A 25853-nucleotide genomic window follows, 5' to 3' on the forward strand; every position below is an offset into this window, starting at 1 on the left:
CAAATAACACGTATTACTTATAAAACAATATGTGTGTGTTATATAAATATATATTTTTAATTAATCACGAATCATATGCATCATTATGCATTATGCGTGTTATTATGTACAAACTCTTTGTAGACAGTCCCTACAAGTAAATGACGACATCAGTTTGAACCGGTTTAAGGCACATGACCGCTAGAGGGCACTTTATAAATACTACTACTAATAAAAAATATTAAATAAAAGCACTGAGCTGATTTTTTTTTTTTTTTTTTGGCCAACTGCAAGTCAAAGTAACGGAGCCCCTGAAGGGACATGGGGGATTTTATTTTATCTATTCATATGTTTCTAGTGCGCACAAATATTTTTCCCCATGTCCCTATAGAGCATTGGTTCTCAACCTTTTTTCAGTGATGTACCCCCTGTGAACACATTTTTAATTCAAGTACCCCCTAATCACAGCAAAGCATTTTTGGTTGAAAAAAGGAGATTAAAAAAAAGTAAAATACAGCACTATGTCATCAGTTTCTGATTTTTTAAATTGGGGCTTCACGGTGGCAGAGGGGTTAGTGCGTCTGCCTCACAATATGAAGGTCCTGCAGTCCTGGGTTCAATCCCAGGCTCGGGATCTTTCTGTGTGGAGTTTGCATGTTCTCCCCGTGAATGCGTGGGTTCCCTCCGGGTACTCCGGCTTCCTCCCACCTCCAAAGACATGCACCTGGGGATAGGTTGATTGGCAACACTAAATGGTCCCTAGTGTGTGAATGTTGTCTGTCTATCTGTGTTGGCCCTGCGATGAGGTGGCGACTTGTCCAGGGTGTACCCCGCCTTCCACCCGATTGTGGCTGAGATAGGCACCAGTGCCCCCCGCGACCCCAAAGGGAATAAGCGGTAGTAAATGGATGGATGGATGGGAGAGGGGTTAGTGCGTCTGCCTCACAATTAAAAGGTCTTGAGTAGTCAGGGTTCAATCCCGGGCTCGGGATCTTTCTGTGTGGAGTTTGCATGTTCTCCCCGTGAATGCGTGGGTTCCCTCCGGGTACTCCGGCTTCCTCCCACTTCCAAACATGCACCTGGGGATAGGTTGATTGGCAACACTAAATTGGCCCTAGTGTGTGAATGTGAGTGTGAATGTTGTCTGTCTATCTGTGTTGGCCCTGCGATGAGGTGGCGACTTGTCCAGGGTGTACCCCGCCTTCCGCCCAATTGTAGCTGAGATAGGCACCAGCGACCCCAAAGGGAATAAGCGGTAGAAAATGGATGGATGCAAAATATTGCTCATTTGTAGTGGTCTTTCTTGAACCATTTGGAAAAAAAGATATAAAAATAACTAAAAACTTGTTGAAAAATAAACAATTGATTCAACTATATATAAAGATTTATAAGTATCCATCCGATCCATTTTCTACCGCTTGTCCCTTTTGGGGTCGGGGGGGTCGCTGATGCCTATCTCAGGTGCATTTGGGCGGTAGGCGGTGTACACTCTGGACAAGTCGCCACCTCATCACAGGGCCACATACAAGTTACATCAACTCAACGCGCCCTCTTTGGGGATTGTAATAGAGATCCATCTGGATTCATGAACTTAATTCTAAAAATGTCTTTACACAAAAAATAAATCTTTAATATCAATATTTATGGAACATCCATCCATCCATCATCTTCCGCTTATCCGAGGTCGGGTCGCGGGGGCAACAGCCTAAGCAGGGAAACCCAGACTTCCCTCTCCCCAGCCACTTCGTCTAGCTCTTCCCGGGGGATCCCGAGGCGTTCCCAGGCCAGCCGGGAGACATAGTCTTCCCAACGTGTCCTGGGTCTTCCCCGTGGCCTCCTACCGGTTGGACGTGCCCTAAACACCTCCCTAGGGAGGCGTTCGGGTGGCATCCTGACCAGATGCCCGAACCACCTCATCTGGCTCCTCTCGATGTGGAGGAGCAGCGGCTTTACTTTGAGTTCCTCCCGGATGGCAGAGCTTCTCACCCTATCTCTAAGGGAGAGCCCCGCCACACGGCGGAGGAAACTCATTTCGGCCGTTTGTACCCGTGCTCTTATCCTTTCGGTCATTTATGGAACATGTCCACAAAAAAAATCTAGCTGTCAACACTGAATATTGCATCAGTTTATGAACTTACATTCATATTTTGTTGAAGTATTATTCAATAAATATATTTACAAAGGATTTTTGATTTGTTGCTATTTTTATAATATTTTTAAAAAATCTCACGTACTCCTTGGCATACCTTTAAGTACCCCCATTTGAGAACCACTGCTATAGGGGCCCCGTACAATTAACATGTCTAAAATGTAGTAACAAGTAAAAAGCTGATTTTTGTTTTTACTCAAGTACAAGTTTAAGTTCTTATCTAAAATGTACTAAAAAGTAAAAAAAAAAAATCGACCTATGAGTAAAACCGACTTCTTAAAGGCCTACTGAAATGAGATTTTCTTATTTAAACGGGGATAGCAGGTCCATTCTATGTGTCATACTTGATCATTTTGCGATATTGCCATATTTTTGCTGAAAGGATTTAGTAGAGAACATCGACGATAAAGTTCGCAACTTTTGGTTGCTAATAAAAAAGCCTTGCCTTTACCGGAAGTAGCAGACGATGTACGCGTGACGTCACGGGTTGTAGGGCTCCTCACATCCTTACATTGTTTATAATCATAGCCTCCATCAGCAAGAGCTATTCGGACCGAGAAAGCGCCGATTTCCCCATTAATTTGAGCGAGGATGAAAGATTTGTGGATAAGGAAAGTTAGAGTGAGGCACTAAAAAAAAAAAAAAAAAGCGACGGCTGGCGGCAGTGGGTGCGTTTCAGATGTAATTAGACACATTTACTAGGATAATTCTGGAAAATCACTTATCTGCTCATTGTGTTAATAGTATTTTAGTGAGAATACTGTCATACCTGAAAGTTGGATGGCTGCGGGGAACGCCAGTGTCTCTCAGAGAAGCCGATGGAGGAGCCAAGATCACAGCTGCCTTTTTGAGCTGCAGGAGGAAGTCCCATAATCCACTGAAGTCACCGGTAAGAGCCGACTTAATATCACAATTTTCCCATCCAAAAATGTGCTGTTTGACGTAGAAAACATGTTCGCTTGACTGCTCTATGTTAAAGGGGCTCTACTGCAAAAAAAAATGACGGCCACGTTTGTACTGCTTCAAATATTTAACAAATATTTCAAGTGTAGCAAAGTTCAATGTAATAAAGCTAACATAATTAAAAGTACAAGTAGTTAATTCGCACGGAAAACGACTCACGGTAATTCAAGTAAATATTATTTCCCACCTCTGCTCAGAACTGTTAATATAGGAACGATTTGCTTCATTGCATTGAAATACGAAATTCATACTGCAAGACATAAGCAAACATCTTTATTTTTTATAAACATAAAAATTACACATCAGGTACAATCTCAGTGTGGAACATTTGAGTGCAAATAAAAAAAAAAAAAATTTTAGGCACAAAAAAAAACCTACTAAAAACCTCCATTGCTTCAAAACCAAATGAGGATGGTTTAAACAATGTTTAAAAAATATTGCAGATATTTGTATGGAAGACCAAATTAGAAGAGGTGAATTGAACTGTGGAGGCACAGTGAACACCCTAAAAAAACGTTAAAAAAATAAATGTAGAAAATATTTGAACACATTTGTTCCTCTTGAAGACATCACAACTGTCACCTGAACACCTGCTTTAGTCATCTTGCCAACCATGAGCATGTCAAACACAAGCCTCAAAAGTGCTCCCTGGCTTTATTTCGGCAACATAGTTTCCAAACTAGTCCCCAAACACCTTGTTCCAAGTCCTTTTTGTTCCAGCTGACGGTCAGGAATAAAAACAACGTCCTGCAGCAAGTAAACGAGCTGCTGCTGGAATAAACAAAATAATTAAGCAACACTTTAGCTCTTTGCTACAGAGCTGCGGTTTCTGGGTGCGTGAGCTGCTGCACCACCCGGTCAACGTTCATGATGGGGCTTATGAAGAGAGCCCAGTAGAAGAGGCAGTTGCACACCAACTGAGGCACTAAAGGCCACATGAGAGCAAAGGCCAGTCCCTGAGATAGCATCGTCCACAAGTGGTTCCCCATCATGCTCGGAAGTGTCCTGGTAAGAAAGAAATAACAATGTTTCATAAAGTAGAGCAGGAAGTAGTAACTGTATTAGTTTACCTGAGCCTAGCTGTCCTGAGGTTCCACAGCAAGCAGGCTTCCAACACAGACAGCAGCACGGCGTTGACGATGACAAACAGAGAAGTCCAGTAGTGGACGGACAGCCAGTCCCAAGCGAACTCCGCGATCAGCTGGTACGGAAGCAGGAGGTACTTGACCATGAACGTGGTCCACTGTTCCCAGCAGGGTTCCGTCTGATGAGCAGGATCGTCACAGAGAGGTAAACTTTTGCGTTATGTTGCAATAACACACAGGTGTCAAACTCAAGGCCCGGGGGCCAAATCTGGCCCGCCACATCATTTCATGTGGTGGCAAAAGCCTTGAAAAAATGTGTCAATATAGTATGCTATCTTTTCTTAGAGAAGCTATTCGTTCTTTCTATTTTGACACAAAAAATACATGTATGGCATGCAATTGCATCTTTTAAACTTTATTACCAAATAACACAACAAATATACTATCACACAGTTCAAACTGTTTTTGTTAAAATGAAAATAAATATTTTCTTAACTTGTGATTTTAAAGCAATTTATCCATCACATTGTACACTGTAAAAATGACAATAGATTTTACAGTAAAAAACGGGCAGTTCAGTTGCCAGAATTCTACTGTGGAAAAATAGTGCCGTTTTTGTCTTTATATGCTGTAAAAAACACTAAGTTTTACAGTAAATTTGGGCTTTTTTTTTTTTTTTTTTTTACAGTGTACATAAAAAAATACAATAAATAATATATTACAGTGCATGTGCATTGGTTAATCCCTATAAATGTATATTCATACAGTGGGGCACAAAAATATTTAGTCAGCCACCGATTGTGCAAGTTTTCCCACTTAAAATGATGACAGAGGTCTGTAATTTTCATCATAGGTACACTTCAACTGTGAGAGACAGAATGTGAAAAAAAAATCCAGGAATTCGCATTGTAGGAATTTTAAAGATTTTATTTGTAAATTATGGTGGAAAAAAAATTATTTGGTCAACCATTCAAAGCTCTCACTGATGGAAGGAGGTTTTGGCTCAAAATCTCACGATACATGGCCCCATTCATTCTTTCCTTAACACGGATCAATCGTCCTGTCCCCTTAGCAGGAAAAACAGCCCCAAAGCATGATGTTTCCACCCCCATGCTTTACAGTAGGTGTGGTGTTCTTGGGATGCAACTCAGTATTCTTCTTCCTCCAAACACGATGAGTTGAGTTTATACCAAAAAGTTCTATTTTGGTTTCATCTGACCACATGACATTCTCCCAATCCTCTGCTGTATCATCCATGTATCCATTTTGGTATAAACTCAACTCGTCGTGTTTGGAGGAAGAAGATTACTGAGTTGCATCCCAAGAACACCATACTTACAGTGAAGCATGGGGGGGAAACATCATGCTTTGGGGCTGTTTTTCTGCTAAGGGGACAGGACGATTGATCCGTGTTAAGGAAAGAAAGAATGAATGGGGCCTTGTATCGTGAGTTTTTGAGCCAAAACCTCCTTCCATCAGTGAGAGCTTTGAATGGTTGACCAAATACTTATTTTCCACCATAATTAACAAATAAATTCGTTAAAATTCCTGGATTTTTTTTCACATTCTGTCTCTCACAGTTGAAGTGTACCTATGATGAAAATACAGACCTCTGTCATCATTTTAAGTGGGAGAACTCGAACAATCGGTGGCTGACTAAATACTTTTTTGCCGCACTGTATATCAATCCCTGTTATACGTGGCCCCCCGAGGGCAACCATAACTGCGATGTGGCCCTCAATGAAGACGAGTTTGACACCCCTGCATTAACGGTTTGCGTCACGGATGTCAAACCCACCCAGGAGTTAAAGAAGGGGGTCTCCATTGGCTGACTGGCCAGGCTGGTGGGAGGACAGCAGGTGTGTAGAAAGGGCAGGAAGGTTTCGGAGTAGTCGAATAAATACAAGTAGAGGAGTGTAAGGCGTGGTGAGCTCTTCATTGCATAGAGCAGGAACAGAGACTTCCCAGAGTTAGCAGCCTGAAAGAAAAAGACAAAATACATGTAATGTAGATGCTCCAATGATCACCTCTAGTTAATTAGCTGCTGAAATGTTTTTTTAGACAACGCACCTGGGGACGACCAGAGACTCAACCTCTTGTACTCGCCATGTGTGTGGTCTACAAACCCAATTAAAATGCAGCGACTAAATAGAACCGGGTCAAAAACAGATAGCTGAGGCTGTCAAAAAGCAGTGAGGTAGTTTTTGTATTATACAGCACATCTGATGTATATTATTTACTTTTGTCGAATAACTGCATTTGAAGTATCACGATGTATGCACTTTAAAATGTCAGTTGCCCGACTCAGCTGTTGGTGTGAAATGCTTGCGTTACTGTACTGTTTACTATTGTGAAGTGAATTATATTTATGTAGCGCTTTTTCTTTAGTGACTCAAAGCGCTTTACATAGTGAAACCCAATATCTAGGTTACATTTAAACCAGTGTGGGTGGCACTGTGTCTTGCCCAAGGACACAACGGCAGTGACTAGGATGGCGGAAGCATAGTTCGGACCTGGAACCCTCAAATGACTGGCACGGCCACCTTACCAACCGAGCTATTCTCCCGTCCAAAGGCAAAACCCAGTAACTCAATTTTGGTCAAAACTGAGCTGATAATAATTTTGGATTTCTGAGGTCAGGGGTGCCCACACTTTTTCTGCAGGCGAGCTACTTTTCAATTGACCAACTCGAGGGGATCTACCTCATTTATATATATCATTTATATTTATTTATTTATGAAAGAGACATTTTTGTAAACAAGTTAAATGTGTTTAATGATAATACAAGCATGTGTAACACATACAGATGTCTTTCTTTCACAAAGACAAGAATATAAGTTGGTGTATTACCTGATTCTGATGACTTGCATTGATTGGAATCAGACAGTAATGATGATAACGCCCACATTTTCAAATGGAGGAGAAAAAAAGCTGTCCTTTCTGTACAATACCACATGAAAGTGGTTGGTTTTTGGCATCTAATTCATCCAGCTTCCATACACTTTACAAGAAAAACATTGGCGGCAAATTCCGTAGCTTGCTTGATTGACATTCACGGCACCCGAGGGTCTTGTGAGATGACGCTGGCTGCTGCCAGTTCATTATTATGAAAAAATGACAGAGAGGAAGGCGAGAAACACTTTTTATTTCAACAGACTTTCGCGCCGTCCCTTCCGTCAAAACTCTAAAGGCTGACTGCACATTTCCTATCTTCACAATAAAAGCCCTGCTTCATGCTGCCTGCGCTAACAAAATTAGAGTCTCGGAAAGCTGGCGTGCACAAGTGATGTGCACGCCAGCTTTCTGAGGGATCGCTTGTGCACGCCAGTTTTCCGAGACTCTGTATTTAGTTAGCGCAGGCAGCATGAAGCAGGGCTTTTATTGTGAAGATAGGAAATGTGCAGTCGGCCTTTAGAGTTTTGACGGAAGGTACGGCGCGAGAGTCTGTTGAAATAAAAAGTGTTTCTCGCCTTCCTCTCGGTCATATTTTCATAATAATGATCTTGCAGCAGCCAGCGTCCTCTCACAAGACCCTCCGGTACCGTGAATGTCATTTAAGTGACGTCTTGGTGAAGATTGATGATCACTCATTTTTAGGTCTATTTTTTTTAAAAGCCTGGCTGGAGATCGACTGACACACCCCCCGCGGTCGACTGGTAGCTCGCGATCGACGTAATGGGCACCCCTGTCCTAGGTGATATGCTTTACATTACTGTATGCGATATTGTAATTTGTTCCGTAAATAAGCTGTTACGCGCATGGCAGGACCTAGCAACTACCACATAACCGAGTAGATACAACAGAAAAACCTAGTATCTCAAGGGACCAATCGGAGCTTCTTTGTCAGTCGCCTTATTGAGACATTTTCAGGCATGAGGGCCGACGGTCCACCTGATTATGTGATATTATGGCACGAGGGGATATTTGGAAGATTGGCCCAGGACGTTGCAAGCACCTTCATTAAATGTATTCTTCTTGATTCTTCCCCTTGCATACTCTTTTGGGCAGATAACTGTGGAGGTCAAAATAAAAACTGGACGCTGTACACGGCTTTTGCCCAATGTGCAAACGCAGAATGAGGCCCACCTGAGATTGTGATAAAATATCTGGAGAAAGGGCACACGTTCATGAGAGCAGCTCAATCCATGGCTCAATCGGCAAGAAAATGAAAGTTCAAGAAAACATCTATACGTTTGATGACTTTGTAGATCTTTGTAAGACAGCATCAAGATAGATTGGTTTTCCTTTGTTTTCTCAAAATCAGCTAGAAGTTAGTTACTAGGTTTTGCCTTTGGATGGGAGTATTTATGTTTGCTGAGCAGTTTGATCCTTACCGCTAGTATTATTACAACATTAAGTTTAAAGGGGAATTGCACTTTTTTTTTTTTTTAATTATTCGGCCTATGATTCACAATCCCTATGTAAGACATGTTTTTTGGTAATGCATTCTAATTCGTAAAATACAGCGAGTACGAGGTGGCTAACAATGCAGCCAATTTATGCGCATAAATATCGGCTGTATATTGTAGCGTCCCGGAAGAGTTAGTGCTACAAGGGGTTCTGGGTATTTGTTCGGTTGTGTTTATGTTGTGTTACGGTGTGGATGTTCTCCCGAAATGTGTTTGTCATTCTTGTTTGGTGTGGGTTCACAGTGTGGCGCATATTTGTAACAGTGTTAAAGTTGTTTATACGGCCACCCTCAGTGCGACGTTTATGGCTATTGACCAAGTATGGCTTGCATTCACTTGTGTGTGTGAAAAGCTGTAGATATGTGATTGAGCCGGCACGCTAAGGCAGTGCCTTTAAGGCAAGTCCCAAATACTGTTGTCTGGGTGGAAATCTGGAGAAATTTGGGAGAATGGTTGACCCGGTAGATTTTCGGGAGTGGCACTGAAATTCGGGAGTCTTCCGGGAAAATCGGGGGAGTTAGCAATAGGGCTGCGAATCCTTGGGTGTCCCACAATTCGATTCAATATCGATTCTTGGGGTCACGATTCGATTCAAAATCGATTTTTTTTTTCCAATTCAACGCGATTCTCGATTCAAAAACGATTTTTTTCCCGATTCAAAAGGATTCTGTATTCATTCAATACATAGATTTCAGCAGGATCTACCCCAGTCTGCTGACATGCAACCAGGGTAGTAGATTTTTGTAAAAAGCTTTTATAATTGTAAAGGACAATGTTTTATCAACTGATTGCAATAATGTAAATTTGTTTTAACTATTAAACGAACCAAAAATATGACTTATTTTATCTTTGTGAAAACATTGGACACAGTGTGTTGTCCAGCTTATGAGATGCCATGCAAGTAAGCCACTGTGACACTATTGTTCTTTTTTATTATTTTTATAAATGTCTAATGATAATGTCAATGAGGGATTTTTACTCACTGCTATGCTGAAATTATAACTAATATTGATACTGTTGTTGATAATATTCATTTTTGTTTCACTACTTTTGGTTTGTTCTGTGTTGTGTTTGTGTCTCCTCTCAATTGCTCTGTTTATTGCAGTTCTGAGTGTTGCTGGCTCAGGTTTGCTTTTGGAATTGGATTGCATTGTTATGGTATTGCTGGGTATTGTTTTGTTGGATTGATTAAAAAAAAAAAAATCCAAAAAAAATTAGATTTTTTAAAAATGAGAATCGCACAACGTGAGAATCGCGATTCAAATTCGAATAGATTTTTCCCCACACCCCTAGTTGGCAAGTATGACTTGTACACGCAACTGCTCTGTACTTCTCCCTACCTCCGTGTACCACTCCATACAGCGATGTTTTAAAAAGCAATACATTTTACTTTTTGAAACAGATACTGATCATTTTAAAGCATTTATCGGCCGATAATATCGGACATCTCTAGTTGACATCATCCTCAGCGTGCTTACCTTGTACTCCCACAGGTTCTGAGGAGAGCTGAGTCCCTGAGACTTGACTCTGTAGAGCTCCGTCAGCACGGTGCGTCGGTGAGCCTGATTTTGGATGCTATAAGGCGGCTTTCGCAGCTCTTCTTCCTCCATCATCAATAATAATCTGAAGGAATGGACAGAAGACATGAAGATACTGTAATGTACATTCCTGCTCTTCGAATGCTCCACTGACAATAGTGAGTACCTGCCATTGACACTCTCCTGCAGGAAAGGCTCTCTGTACAGATTAGCCCAGGGTCCCAGGTTTTCCAGCCAGAAGACAACTTCTGCTGGCGTCCATTGCGATACGGGTTTACTGACCAACAGATCCGGTTGTTGCTGCGTTGTCGCCTCACCACCGCTGCTCCACTGATAGAACAGCAACAATACCTACAGCACCATAGCCAACAAGGTTTATTCACTGAATACCTGAATGCTGTTAGAAGGTCATGTACTTTGTCTTTAACGACTACTGAATCAAACCAATAAGTCAAAGAGAATTCTCACATACCGCCACACATGAGAGCGCAGCAAAGACTCCGGAGAGGAAGAAACCGACTGCTTTGTGCTGTTTGGGCTTAAATTTACCCAAATTGTTACCATACCTTAAAAATAGAAAACAAATACAAAAACATTTAACCATAACATGAATATGCACAACATTTAGGACGACTTTACCCACCTCTGGAAAGCTTGTAAGCTTTGAGAGATTTTGGTGTTGGCTTGGATCTCTGCTTGCCTTTGCTGTACAACTTCGCTAAATAACTTGTCTGTTGCCTCTCTGGAGGAAAAAAAAACATCGTTAAGTCAGCACAAGAGATGAATTATTGTGCAAATTCCAGCTGTGTTAAATGACATAAATGAAAACTGAGGCAACAAATTGAGATAGATTTGTAGTAAAACTGGATTTTACTGCATTGAAGCTCTCAAAATGGCACTATTAGGCAGAGGTTGGGTGCACGTTGTGCTATTTATAGTAAGGATCGACCGACCGATCGGTGCCGATATTTGGCATTTTGGGATGGTGTGGCTCAGGTGCTAGAGCAGCCGTGCCAACAACTTGAGGGTTCCAGGTTCGATTCAAGCTTACAAAATACAGGAATAACATGCCATCCATCCATTTTCTACCGCTTATTCCCTTTGGGGTCGCTGGTGCCTACCTCAGCCACAATCGGGCGGAAGGCGGGGTACACCCTGGGCAAGTCGCCACCTCATCGCAGGGCCAACACAGATAGACAGACTAGGGCCAATTTAGTGTTGCCAATCAACCTATCCCCAGGCACTCTCCAAAAAACTTAATACGACAAAAACAAAGCATCAAGGGTTGGAATTGGGGGTTAAATAACCATTTGTGATTACCGGGCGCGGCACCACAGCTGCCCACTGCTCCCCTCACTTCCCAGGGGGTGATCAAGGGGATGGGTCGAATACAGAGGACAAATTTCCCCACACAAAAAGTGTACCTAAAGAAAAATCAAGGCCAGCAACACTTGCGTCCTTCTTATAATTTTTATATAAATATACATAAATATCCCACCTCCAAAGACATGCACCTGGGGATAGGTTGATTGGCAACACTAAATGGTCCCTAGTGTGTGAATGTGAGTGTGAATGTTGTCTGTCTATCTGTGTTGGCCCTGCGATGAGGTGGCAACTTGTCCAGGGTGTACCCCGCCTTCCGCCCGATTGTAGCTGAGATAGGCGCCAGCGCCCCCCGCGACCCCAAATGGGAATAAGCGGTAGAAAATGAATGGATGGATGGAAATATAAATATAATCTGCACATGCGCTACCAAACACAGACCGGTTTCGACAAGGTCTTTGTCACTGTGCCATTTTTGTTTGCCATCCTAGTCACGACCAGTGTCCTTGGGCAAGACACTTCCCCCACCTTGCTCTGTGGCCTTGTGGTTAACATGGCCGCCCTGAGATTGGTAGGTCGTGAGTTCAAACCCCGGCCAAATAATACCAAAGACTATAAAAATGGGACCCGCTACCTCCCTGCTTGGCACTCAGCATCAAAGGTTGGAATTGGGGTTTAAATCACCAAAATTAAATAGATAGATGGATGGATAGATAGAGAGAGAGATAGATAGAACTATATTGATTCCTTCAGGAGAGTTCCATCAGGAAAATAAAAATTCCAGCAGCAGTGTACAGAATTATGATCAAATTTGAAAAGTAAATAATGGGGGTAAAAATGGAAACAAAATAGAAAAATATTACAATAAGAATAATAATAAAAATCAACAATAAGAATAAAAATATAACAGTAAAATAACAATATAACAAGAGAAACTAGGCAGTAGTGACCATGTTGTGGGAAAATATTGTACTGTTATTGTTTTGCATCCCCTGTCATCCTAGTACCCTCCCCCCTTGTTTTATTATAATTTTATATTTATAAAATAATATATAATTATTGATTATTCCCGAGCGCGGCCACCGCTGCTGCTACCGCTCCCCTCGCCTCTTAGGGAGAGGAACAAGGAGGATGGGATGGCTTTTGCTCCCAGTCCTGCTCACACTGGTGTGTGAATGTGAATAAATATTTGGTGGTGGTCGGCGGGGCTAAAAGGTGCAAACTGACAGCCACGCTTCCGCCAGCCTACTCCGGGGCAGCTGTGGCTACAAATGTAGCTTACCACCATCAAGGACTACGCTTACACTGCAGGCCAAAATAGCCCTGATCAGATTTTTTTGAGATCTGATTTTTTTCCAGCTGAGAGTTTAAACTGCAAGTAAAACGCGCACAAGCCCCAAATATGACCTCGACATGTGCACTTGTTTGTACTTTTTACGTGAAAGTAAATGAAATAAAATGTATGGATGAATGGATGTTAATAGTGTCGTATAATTGAGAGGTTTGTCATCTTTTAATGGCTGTTAAGTAGACACGGACATTGGCATGGATCTACAGCTTTTGTAGCTTTTGTAAGCAAATGCGCTACAGCGTCAATTCCAATCTTTCAACAATCGCTATTTCTTTGGAATCAAAATATACAGTATAAGCCAAAAGTTTGGACACATCTTTTCCTTCAATGGGTTCTTTATTTTCATGACTATTTACATTGTAGATTGTCACTGAAGGTATCAAAACTATGAATGAACACATGTGAAGTTATGTACTTAACAAAAAAAAGGTAAAATAACTGAAAACATGCTTTATGTTCTCGTTTCTTCAAAATGTCCACCCTTTGCTCTGATTAATGCTTTGCACACTCATGGCATTCTCTCGATGAGCTTCAAGAGGTAGTCCCCGGAAATGGTTTTCACTTCGCAGGTGTGCTTGAAGCTCATCGAGAGAATGCAAAAAGTGTGCAAAGCAGTAATCAGAGCAAAAGGTGGCTATTTTGAAGAAACTAGAATATAAAACATGTTCAGTTATTTCACCTTTTTTTTTGTTAAGTACATACATCCACATGTGTTCATTCATAGTTTTGATACTTTTCCGCACTCTTGGCATTCTCTCGATGAGCTTCAAGAGGAAGTCAACTGGAATGGTTTTCGCTTCACAGGTGTCATAGTTTTGATGCCTTCAGTGACACTCTACAATGTAAATTAGGGGTGTCAAACATACGGCCCGTGGGCCGGATCAGGCCCACCAACAGGTTTTATCCGGCCCGCCTTACGAGTTTGCCAAGTATTAAAATGAGTTGCTTTTTTTTTTTTAATGAAAGAAACTGCTGTTCTGAATGTGTCCACTGGATGTCACAATAGCAATTCTGTTAGGACCAGCAAGAGGTACAAAGTAAAGCGTGGAAACTTAAAACCTGCTGTTTTGTGTCTCCCGCTTCAAACACATCGTTATTTGGCACTCTTACTCCCCTATAATGTCTTTATGTGGGTTTTAAGAATAGACGGTAGTATTTTGTGTACTCGGATTATCAACTTTTACCTTGAAAATAATTTTTTGTCTTGAAAATCAACTTTTACCTTGAATTTTTTGTCTTGAAAATCAACTTTTACCCTTGCAAGATGCCTTGTTTTCGTCCTTTCTATAATAATAACATTAATAATAATAATAATAATAGATAGATAAAACTCTTTTCTATACACCCAAAACGCTTCGGAATATCAGAGCCATTAGAGGCGGCACATGGACCAAACCGGTGAAATAAGGTGTTCTACCATCGGGTTCTAGGATTACCGCCACGACAGGCGGCAACTAAGGTATGAAAATATAGTGAGAAAACTTAACCCTTTTGAATAGTTTTACTTCCGATTCTCTCGGTTAGTTAAGTTAAATCTGGATTGATACGTGGACATGACAAAGGAGGTGTTTGATACTTCAAAGAGTTTACATGTTGTGTTTTTTGTTCAATCCCAGAAAGACTGCGACTTAAAGTTTAATCCTGGCTTTGTAGATAAACTGAGACCACGTCTAAACTCAGTGTTTTTGAAACTGCACCAATTTCCTTAGAATTTTCAACAAACTTGAAGTGTTTTTTCCAGAGGATTATTTGTGATTTGTGTGTTTTCACAATGTGCTTGTTCTATTTTTGGCCAAAGTAAACAACCTGGAGTTGTCTTTATTTTGAAGTTATCATGCCATGATTTTACCATTCCGGCCCACTTGGGAATGGATTTTACTCCATGCGGCCCCTGAGCTAAAATGAGTTTGACACCCCTGATGTAAATAGTCATGAATATAAAGAAAACACATTGAAATGAGAATGTGTGTCCAAACTTTTGGCCTGTACTGTACATTGTAGATTATCACTGAAGGTATCAAAACTACGACACCATTTTCAGGTGACTACCTCTTAAAGCTCATCGAGAGAATGCCAAGTGTGCGAAGCAGTAATCAGAGCAAAGGGTGGCTATTTTGAAGACAACTAGAATATAAAACATGTTTTCAGTTATTTCACCTTTTCTGGTTAAGTACATAACTCCACGTGTTCATTCCTAGTTTTGATACTTTTCCGCACACTCAACAGGTAGTCAACTGAAATGGTTTTCACTTCACAGGTGTCATAGTTTTGATGCCTTCACTGACAATCTACAATGTAAATAGTCATGAAAATAAAAAAAAGCATTGAAATGAGAAGGTGTGTCCTAACTTTTGGCCTGTGTTGTACATTAAGACATTACATACAGCCTATTATTTGCACACTAGTGACAAGTTATGCACCAAAACTTTAGTCGTCTTAAATAAAACCCGAAAATGGGTGTCGTGATGAAATATCCATGAGCCATTCGGCATGCACGAGTGACGTAGCTTGCCCATAGCTGACAATTAAAAAAATCACATTCAGGTCGCATTGCGTTTAGACTGCAGTCACATTTGAAGGCTACCTCCTGTTGTGGCCTGAATCTGATGCCTAAAGATAAGGGAAGGACTTAGTGATTTAGAAGTAGCTATAACACTGTAGAGCATGGGTGTCAAATTCTGGCCTGCCGTGTAATTTCATTTGGCCCTTGAGGCAATAATAAATTAACATTAGAGCTGGCCCGCCGGTGTTATACAGTGGCGGTGCCGCTGTATCACCGCATTCAACTATAATTCTCATACTTTCCAACCCTCACGATTTTTCCAGGAGAATCCCGAATTTCAGTGCCCCCACCCCCGAAAATCTCCCGGGGCAACCATTCTCCCGAATTTCCACCCGGCCAACAATATTGAGTGTGCCTTAAAGGTACTGCTTTTAGCATCCTCTACAACCTGTCGTCACGTCCGCTTTTCCTCCATACAAACAGCGTGCCGGCCCAGTCACGTAATATATGCGGCTTATACACACACACACACACACACAAGTGAATGCAACGCATACTTGATCAACAGCCATACAGGTCACACTGAGGGTGGCCGTATAAACTTTAACACTGTTACACCACACTGTGAACCCACACCAAACAAGAATGACAAACACATTTCGGGAGAACATCCACACCGTAACACAACATAAACACAACAGAACAAATACCGTAACCAGAACCACTTGCAGCCCTAACTCTTCTGGGACGCTACAAAATACACCCCCGCTAACAACAAAACCCGATTTTGCATGTCACTATAAAGTTATATAAGCCTTGCTTGTTCAATATTCCATGCAAAACTTGTTTGGGTCTCTATTAAAGTTGTTCAACTTTGGCCCGCGGCTTTGTTCAGTTTAGAGTTTTGGCCCACTCTGTATTTGAGTTTGACACCCCTGCTGTAGAGGGACGTTAGATGTATATATTTTAAAGCACTACTTGAATAACTTCACCTTTATCGTTAGTTTTAAAGCCAAAATGAGTCTAGTTTTCCTTCCTGTCGCCGAGCTGTTTCTGCTTTTCAAGTGCTTTGTGTGTGTGTTCTCACTTGTGCCTCAGCTCATATAACCAGCAATGTCACTACGGCAAGACATCATTAAAAACAAAAAAAAGTACTGGCATTTTTCCAGAACAGATATACCAATAGTAACTTTTTTAATTAATTAGTACCGCGATACATTATTAGTACCGTACAACCCAGTTCAGGGGTCTCAAAGTCAATTTACCTGGGGGCCACTGGATGCAGAAACTGGGTGAGGCTGGGCCGCAAGAAGTTTCCTTAAAAACAATTTAATATGCACTTTTTGATAAATTCTTCTTCTTTGAATGGCTTTCCCGTCCTAGTAACTTACTTGCCGATTCTCGCGATTTTTCCGGGACACACCCAAACACCAGTACCCCTCCCGTCAAATCTACCGGGGCTAACATTCTCCTGGCCCTTAGGGCGTGTTGTGATGGCACTACAAACCACCGTCATGTCTGCTGTTCCACCATACAAACAGTGTGCAGACCCAGCTGCATATTGTTTGCGGCTTCTGCAGACCCAAGGAAGTGAGTGCAAGACATACTTATTCAACAGCCATACAGGTCACACTGAGGGTGGCCGTATAAACAACTTTATCATTGTTACAAATATGCGCCACACTGTGAACCCACACCCAACAAGATTGATAAACACAACATAAACACAACAGAAAAAAAAATACCCAGAACCCAATGCAGCTCTAACTCTTCCGGGCTACAATAGGGGACAGTGTTGGGGTGGGCAGGGGTGTATATTTTAGCCCGCAAGAGTTAGGGATGCATGGGATTCTGGGTATTTGTTCTGTTGTGTTACGATGCTGATGTTCTCCCAAAATATGTTTTGTCATTTTTGTTTGGTGTGGGTTCACAGTGTGGCACATATTTGTAACGTGTTAAAATTGTTTATACAGCCATTCTCAGTGTGACCTGTGTGGCTGTCGAACAACAATGTCTTGCAGTCGCTTACTGCATCTGTTTATACCAGGGGTGCCCACACTTTTTCTGCAGGCGAGCTACTTTTCAATTGACCAACTCGAGGGGATCTACCTCATTTATATATATCATTTATATTTATTCATTTATGAAAGAGACATTTTTGTAAACAAGTTAAATGTGTTTAATGATAATACAAGCATGTGTAACACATATAGATGTCTTTCTTTCACAAAGACAAGAATATAAGTTGGTGTATTACCTGATTCTGATGACTTGCATTGATTGGAATCAGACAGTAATGATGATAACGCCCACATTTTCAAATGGAGGAGAAAAAAAGTTGTCCTTTCTGTACAATACCACATGAAAGTGGTTGGTTTTTGGCATCTAATTCATCCAGCTTCCATACACTTTACAAGAAAAACATTGGCGGCAAATTCCGTAGCTTGCTTGATTGACATTCACGGCACCCGAGGGTCTTGTGAGATGACGCTGGCTGCTGCCAGTTCATTATTATGAAAAAATGACAGAGAGGAAGGCGAGAAACACTTTTTATTTCAACAGACTTTCGCGCCGTCCCTTACGTCAAAACTCTAAAGGCCGACTGCACATTTCCTATCTTCACAATAAAAGCTCTGCTTCATGCTGCCTGCGCTAACAAAATAAGAGTCTCGGAAAGCTGGCGTGCACAAGTGATGTGCACGCCAGCTTTCTGAGGGATCGCTTGTGCACGCCAGTTTTCCGAGACTCTGTATTTAGTTAGCGCAGGCAGCATGAAGCAGGGCTTTTATTGTGAAGATAGGAAATGTGCAGTCGGCCTTTAGAGTTTTGACGGAAGGTACGGCGCGAGAGTCTGTTGAAATAAAAAGTGTTTCTCGCCTTCCTCTCGGTCATATTTTCATAATAATGATCTTGCAGCAGCCAGCGTCATCTCACAAGACCCTCGGGTGCCGTGAATGTCATTTAAGTGACGTCTTGGTGAAGATTGATGATCACTCATTTTTAGGTCTATTTTTTTAAAAGCCTGGCTAGAGATCGACTGACACACCCCCCGCGGTCGACTGGTAGCTCGCGATCGACGTAATGGGCACCCCTGGTTTATACCGACTACAACATGTGGCTGGGCTGGCACGCCGTCTGTACAGGTTGAAGAGGACGCTTAAGGCGGTGCCTCCACGTTACCCTTTTAATATTGATGTTAAAGTATGAATCGAGAGCATGACTAACCCGAGAGGGGCACTGACATTGAAAGTCTCCTGAAAAAATCGAGGGCATGAAAGTATGACGCTGTAAAGCGCCAGTCATGTAAAACTCGCGGGCCCCACCAACATTAAATTTTCACATCAAGGTGCGGGCCGCATGTATGAGACCCCTGACCTAGTTTATGCAATATCTTTGACAAAACTAGTTATTCAATACCTATAAATGATTGAAGACGGCAAATGTTTGTCATTATTCTACATGTGCCAAAAACTTTCCAGGTCAGATGAAACTCTGAATAATATGCAGATGAGGTAAAAAATCTTAACTGTAAAAATATAAAAGTTTCCATTTTTGCCAGCTATTAACAAATCAAGTTCTGCTCCAAATACACAAAATGTGCACATCTCAATAAAACCGTGACCTGTGTTCTAGGCTGAAACACAGTACAGGCAGCACTGAGGCCAGAAACGACCGCTCATGTCGCCTCCCCGTGAAAATCCTACCTCAGCAGTATATTGACTTTGGGAAAGCCTTCCCACCTCTCCCGGCATTCGGGACACTCGTTCTTGTGAGAGGACTTCCACCACAGGGCCAGACAGTGGCGGCAAAAGTTATGGCCGCAGGTCAAAGTGGTGGGGTTCACCAGGACGTCGTAGCAGCAATGGCAGGAGAACTCCTGTTTGGATATTTGGTTGCTCGTGGAAGACGTTGAGAGGAAGCGGTCTTCCTCGGACGCTTCCCGGGTGTCGTGTGGTGAATCCCCATGCATCTGGTCAAACAAAGACATCGAAATACAGACGATAAATCACAATACGCATAGATTATCTAAGCCAGTGTGGTCTTTTTGCTTATTTTATCCAATTAGCTAACTTATGTTTGCTTTGCCAGATTTGAAAACAAATTTGCTATGTTGCATGCCTTGGATAGAAGTCAAATTGAGACAAATTAAGACAAATGTCTCTTTTAACCTGCTAAGCTATTTTCAGTTATGTCATTTGCAAAAAAGGGATTTTTTTAGTGCCACATTGTGAAAACCCATGTTTAAAGTCTTCTAGGGTCTGCGGCAAGGGTGCCCAAACTTTTTCCACTGAGAGCCACTCAGAGGATGCATGGGCATTTTGGTAGTTTTCACCTTCAAAACCAGTACCACCATACTTGCCAACCTTCCCGAAATTCAGCGCCTCTCCCGAAAAATTTTCTCCAGAAAATCTCCCAAAATTCAGGCGGAGCTTGAGGCCACGCCCCCTCCAGCTCCATGCGGACCTGAGTGACGTGTATAAAGAGCGTGTCTGCCCAATGACGTTATAACTGTAGAATGATCGAGGGCGAGTTCTGGGTTTCTTATGTGGGTTTATTGTTAGGCAGTTTCATTAATGTCCTCCCAGCATGGTAACACACAACAACAGCAGTCCGTTTTCGTCTACCGTAAAGCAGTTTGTCTGCCAAACAGCAATGTTGTGACACTCTTAAACAGGAAAATACTGCCATCTACTGTACATGCATATGGTTAGAAAAACAAAGATGGACAATTCAACCCTTAACTCAACAATGAGTAGATGTGTTATGTGTGTGGAAATAAATGAACACTGAAATTCAAGTATTTATTTTATATATATATATATACGTATATATATATATATAAAATACTTGACTCGGTGAATCTATGAATCTAGCGGTAAATATACTCCTCCCATGTTAACCACGCCCTACCCCGCCCCCAACCAGGCCACCCGCACCACCCCCGACCACGCCCCTCACCTCCCGAAATCGGAGGTCTCAAGGTTAGCAAGTATGAGTAAAAATGCAATTCCAGTAAACATTTTTGGGTAAATGCTGAACGAGGCCAAAGCGGAACTGAAAGGCTATCAGAAAGGATTCTGGCAAAATTGTGCTTAAAAACCTAGCATGTTAACAGTACAATGCTAACAAAATACCAAAATATATGGCACGGAGGTGTATACCTGCTAAATTAGCTGTATAAGCTATCATGCTAACTGTAACATGCATCAAGTACCAAAATATTATACACTTTTTTTTTAAATGACAGCATGCTAACATTAGCGTGCATAAAGTACCAAAATACCTTGCAATTACCTTAAAATTACCTACTCAGTAGCCTTGTGGTTACAGTGTCCGCCCTGAGATCGGTAGGTTGTGAGTTCAAACCCCTGCCGAGTCATACCAAAGACTATAAAAATGGGACCTATTACCTCCCTGCTTGACACTCAGCATCAAGGCTTGAAATTTGGGGTTAAATCACAAAAAATGATTCCCGAGCGTGGCCACCGCTGCTGCTCACAGCTCCCCTCAGCTCCCAGGGGGTGATCAAGGGTGATGGGTCAATTACATAGAATTATTTCGCCACACCTCGTGTGTGTGTGTGACAATCATTGGTACTTTAACTTTAAAATATGACTGCGGTATAACTTCAAAATTAGTTTAAAAAAGCCAACATACTAGTGTTAGCATGCTAACAGCTATCATTCGTCAGATCTCAAAATATTTACCTGCAAAAGTAGCACAAAAAAAATGTTGGAATACTAATATTAGAATGCTGACGATTGTGCAAAGATCAATAAAAAAATGATTTAAGTCATTTGTCTCACTTCTACGGTCTAGTAGGGCAGGTGTCCAAACGTTTTTAACTGAGGGCCACATATTGAAAAATCCAAGGGTGCAGGGGCCGTTTTGATATATATTTGATTTTCAAAGCCAATACAATAAATAAATAAATAAATAAAAAACAGCTTGCATGTCAGCTTTGTGTTATTCGTATAATAAATGTCGTACAGGTAATTATGAGGGATTATGACATCACACCAAGTTTACTGTCAACACTCATGGCGTCGAGAATTTGGGACTTCACAGTCTCAGAAGAAGACATTTTGCGTACCATTTGCACCAAATGTTCTGCAAACATTCCGTGAGGAAAAAAAAACACGCTTCAACACATCAATCCTTATAAGCCACTTGAAACACCAGCATTGCTATGAAAGTGCGCTGCTAAATAAGATGCCTGAAAGCCAGCCACAAAAAAATGTGTGCATAAAATTAACTGAAAAGATGATTGATAAAAATAAGTTAATTGGTATCAATTGGCCCTCGTGTGTGAATGTGAGTGTGAATGCTGTCTGTCTGTCTGTGTTGGCCCTGTGATGAGTTGGCGACTTGTCCAGGGTGTACCCCGCCTTCTGCCCGAATGCAGCTGAGATAGGCTCCAGCACCCCCCGCGACCCCAAAAGGGACAAGCGGTAGAAAATGGATGGATACATTTATAAGATGATTGATAAAAATAAGTTAATTGGTATCAATTGGCCCTAGTGTGTGAATGTGAGTGTGAATGTTGTCTGTCTGTCTGTGTTGGCCCTGTGATGAGTTGGCGACTTGTCCAGGGTGTACCCCGCCTTCTGCCCGAATGCAGCTGAGATAGGCTCCAGCACCCCCCGCGACCCCAAAGGGAATAAGCGGTAGAAAATGGATGGATGGATGGTATCAATTGTCCCTAGTGTGTGAATGTGAGTGTGAATGCTGTCTGTCTGTCTGTGTTGGCCCTGTGATGAGTTGGCGACTTGTCTAGGGTGTACCCCGCCTTCCGCCCAAATGCAGCTGAGATAGGCTCCAGCGTCCCCCGTGACCCCAAAAGGTACAAGCGGTAGAAAAAGGATGGATAGTATCAATTTTGAAAAGCAGGAAGTTATAGGTATACAAATTAAATACTATATGAAATAAATGTGCCACTTGCCAAGATTTTAAATTGTATTTCTCAAAATTGTACTAGTTTTAAGAACTATAAGCTTATTTTTAGTTATTGACTTTACAGCATAATTTTAATTTTAGCAAGAATAATAATATTTTCCTATTCTATTTTATGACCGAAAGGACAAGATCACGGGTACAAGCGGCCGAAATGAGTCTCCTCCGCCGGGAGGAACTCAAAGTAAAGCCGCTGCTCCTCCATAAGGAGAGGCGGTTCGAGCATCTGGTCAGGATGCCACCCGAACGCCTCACTAGGGCACGTCCGACCGGTAGGACGCCACGGGGAAGACTCCCAGCTGGCCTGGGAACGCTTCGGGATCCCCCAGGAAGAGCTGTACGAAGTGGCTGGGGAGAGGGAAGTCTGGGTTTTCCTGCTTAGGCTGCTGCCCCCGCGACCCGACCTCGGATAAGCGGAAGATGATGGATAATATATTACACCTCTCTCTCTCTCTATATATATATATATATATAAATATATGTATATATATATAAATATATGTATATATATATAAATATATCTACAGTATCAATCCAACATTAGTATTATATTATATAGAGTAATGTATCACACTTATCTCTCTCTCTCTCTCTCTCTCTCTCTCTCTATATATATATATATAATACATATACAATATATAAACAATTGCAATCCAACATTAGTATTATATTATATAGTATAATATATCACACATCTCTCTCTCGCTCTCTTTCTCTCTATATATATATCTAGAGAGAGCCATATATATATATATATATATATATATATATATATATATATATATATATATCTAGTGATTTAGGGCTATATAAGTAAACATTGATTGATATATATATATATACAGTGTGCCAAAAAAGTATTTAGTCAGCCACCGATTGTGCAAGTTCTCCCACTTAAAATGACTACAGAGGTCTGTAATTTTCATCATAGGTACACATGTACATTGTAGGAATTTTAAAGAATTTATTTGTAAATTATGGTGGAAAATAAGTATTTCGTCAACCATTTAAGGCTCTCACTGATGGAAGGAGGTTTTGGCTCAAAATCACACGATACATGGCCCCATTCATTCTTTCCTTAACACGGATCAATCGTCCTGTCCTCTTAGCAGAAAAACAGCCTCAAAGCATGATGTTTCCCCCCATGCTTCACAGTAGGCATGGTGTTCTTGGGATGCAACTCAGTATTCTTCTTCCTCCAAACACGACCAGTTGAGTTTATACCAAAATGGATACATGGATGATACAGCAGAAGATTGGGAGAATGTCATGTGGTCAGATGAAACCAAAATAGAACTTTTTGATATAAACTCAACTCGTGGTGTTTGGAGGAAGAAGAATACTGAGTTGCATCCCAAGAACACCATAACTACTGTGAAGCATGGGGGTGGAAACATCATGCTTTGGGGCTGTTTTTCTGATTGATCCGTGTTAAAGAAAGAATGAATGGGGCCATGTATCGTGAGATTTTGAGGCAAAACCTCCTTCCATCAGTGAGAGCTTTAAATGGTTGACCAAATACTTATTTTCCACCATCATTTACAAATAAATTCTTTAAATTTCCTACAATGTGAAATCCTGGACTTTTTTTTCACATTCTGTCTCTCACAGTTGATGTGTACCTATGATGAAAATCACAGACCTCTGTCATTATTTTAAGTGGGAGAACTTGCACCATTGGTGGCTGACTAAATACTTTTTTGCCCCACTGTATATATATATATATATATATATATATATATATATATATATATATATATGCATGCCACTAAACTTCTGATTTAAAGCTATCACACTCACTGTACACATCATATTCACAGTAAATTACTGGATTCAGCTTTTGCTCCATCCACTCATCTGCAGTTAAATGTGTTCTTTGGAATCAGTTTCATTATCAACAACCTCATTCAAAGCGATGTTATCAAACCGATGCAAGGAGGACTGCTTCAACATGAGCCACATAAGCTGAAGTGAAACTAGTCCACCTCTGTCACATACGCTTAAAGGCTATGACCATGACGTATTCGTTGTAAACAAACAGTCTCCACAGCTTTAATTCAATAACACAGACACGGTGTCGTAAAAAGGGCCCATTTTAAAGTTTATATTAGATATACGTTAACTGCGATTGTTTTTACGACAGCACGGGACTATTTACGACGATGTTGAAGTGTTAGCGAGCCGGAGGTGTTAGCCCGCCGGCTACTTTGCTAAGAGTAAACAAGTTTGTTGCTCTTAATTAAAAAGAAATGGCACCAAAGGCACCGTCGGTAGGTGGATAATTGTATACAGAATGATAGTCCGTTGTCCAAAGAAAGCTAACACGTAGAAGAGAATCTTAAAATAAATGTCAACATTAGTCTCGAAACTAGCTGTCAATCATACCTTGCACGAGACCGGTGACTATCTGGCGTGTGACGTCATTATCGTGTCCACAGGTAACGTAAAAAAAAAAGCAATCGGTGAATTAAAAACAAAAGGGAATTATTGGGGTTGCTGTCGCCATGACTGCTAGGTCATGTGTGCGCTAGTGTTGTGTCGTTGGCGAACGATTCGTTCGAAAGAACGAATCTTTTGAGTGAACGTACTGAACCGAATCACTTCCTGAACTGATTCGTTCGTTAAGCTCCGCCGCGAGTGGAACTGGCGCGAGTCACGTGATTCACGTTCGCGAACGTACTGACGCAGATAACTGACTGTGTCGCCACGTCAATCACGTTCGCCAAATTTTTTCCGCAAAACAATGAAGACTTTGTACTGCAATGGTAATAGTTCTATAAAGCTCAAATCTGGTACATCTCCAAGATTCGAGTTAAAACGTGGGATACGCCAAGGTTGTCCTATTTCTCCATATTTATTTCTGTTAGCCACCCAACTGTTATCGGTTCATATAAAAACTAGTCATTTAAAGGGGATTTCTGTATTAGACAGAGAAATAATTATCAGCCAACTGGCTGACGACACAACACTCTTTTTGAAAGACTCTTCTCAAATTCCCCTTGCCTTGGATGTGATTCATGTTTTTTCCTTGGCTTCTGGTCTCCGTCTAAATGTGAATAAATGTGAACTAATGGCTGTGAAGAGATGTGAAATTATGTCTGTATCTCAAATTCCAGTTAAGGATAGTATTAATTACCTAGGAATACATATCACTAAAAATCAAAACTCTAGATCGGCATTGAACTTCAATCCAATTGTAGAAAAAACTAAGAAAAGATTTAACCAATGGCTACAGAGAGATTTATCCTTAAAAGGCAGAACCTTACTTTCCAAAGCAGAAGGTATCTCCAGGCTTACGTATGCAGCTATTTCTTTAGATGTTAACCACAAAATATGTAAAACTATTGACAAAATACTGATTGACTTTATTTGGAAAAACAAAATTCATTATATTAAGAAATCTGTTATAATGAACAATTACAATCAGGGTGGTCTAAACTTTCTTGACTTCACTACACTAAACAACACCTTTAAAATTAATTGGATAAGACACTACTTGAAAGACCCTACCTCAATTTGGAACTTTATTTCTCATCATGTATTCTCTAACCTTGGAGGCCTAACATTTTTGCTATTGTGTAATTATAACATTGACAGGA

The 25853-nt window shown here is 41.2% G+C and overlaps 1 protein-coding gene across 1 annotated transcript; it reads right to left on the minus strand.

The window, feature by feature from the left end:
- Window positions 1–3349: 3349 nt before the first annotated feature.
- On the minus strand, window positions 3350–24835 carry LOC133538654 (bifunctional apoptosis regulator-like). The gene is made up of 9 exons (XM_061880339.1): window positions 24640–24835; window positions 19005–19270; window positions 10767–10865; window positions 10596–10689; window positions 10290–10474; window positions 10064–10208; window positions 5975–6154; window positions 4162–4355; window positions 3350–4096 (listed from the first exon to the last, which is right to left on the minus strand). The coding sequence occupies exons 2-9, from the start codon at window positions 19268–19270 to the stop codon at window positions 3904–3906; spliced, it is 1356 nt and encodes a 451-aa protein (XP_061736323.1). The 5' UTR covers window positions 24640–24835; the 3' UTR covers window positions 3350–3903.
- Between the last annotated feature and the right edge of the window lie 1018 nt (window positions 24836–25853).

This window comes from Nerophis ophidion, linkage group LG20, assembly GCF_033978795.1.
Source record: "Nerophis ophidion isolate RoL-2023_Sa linkage group LG20, RoL_Noph_v1.0, whole genome shotgun sequence".
In the NCBI taxonomy this organism is placed as follows: domain Eukaryota; kingdom Metazoa; phylum Chordata; class Actinopteri; order Syngnathiformes; family Syngnathidae; genus Nerophis; species Nerophis ophidion.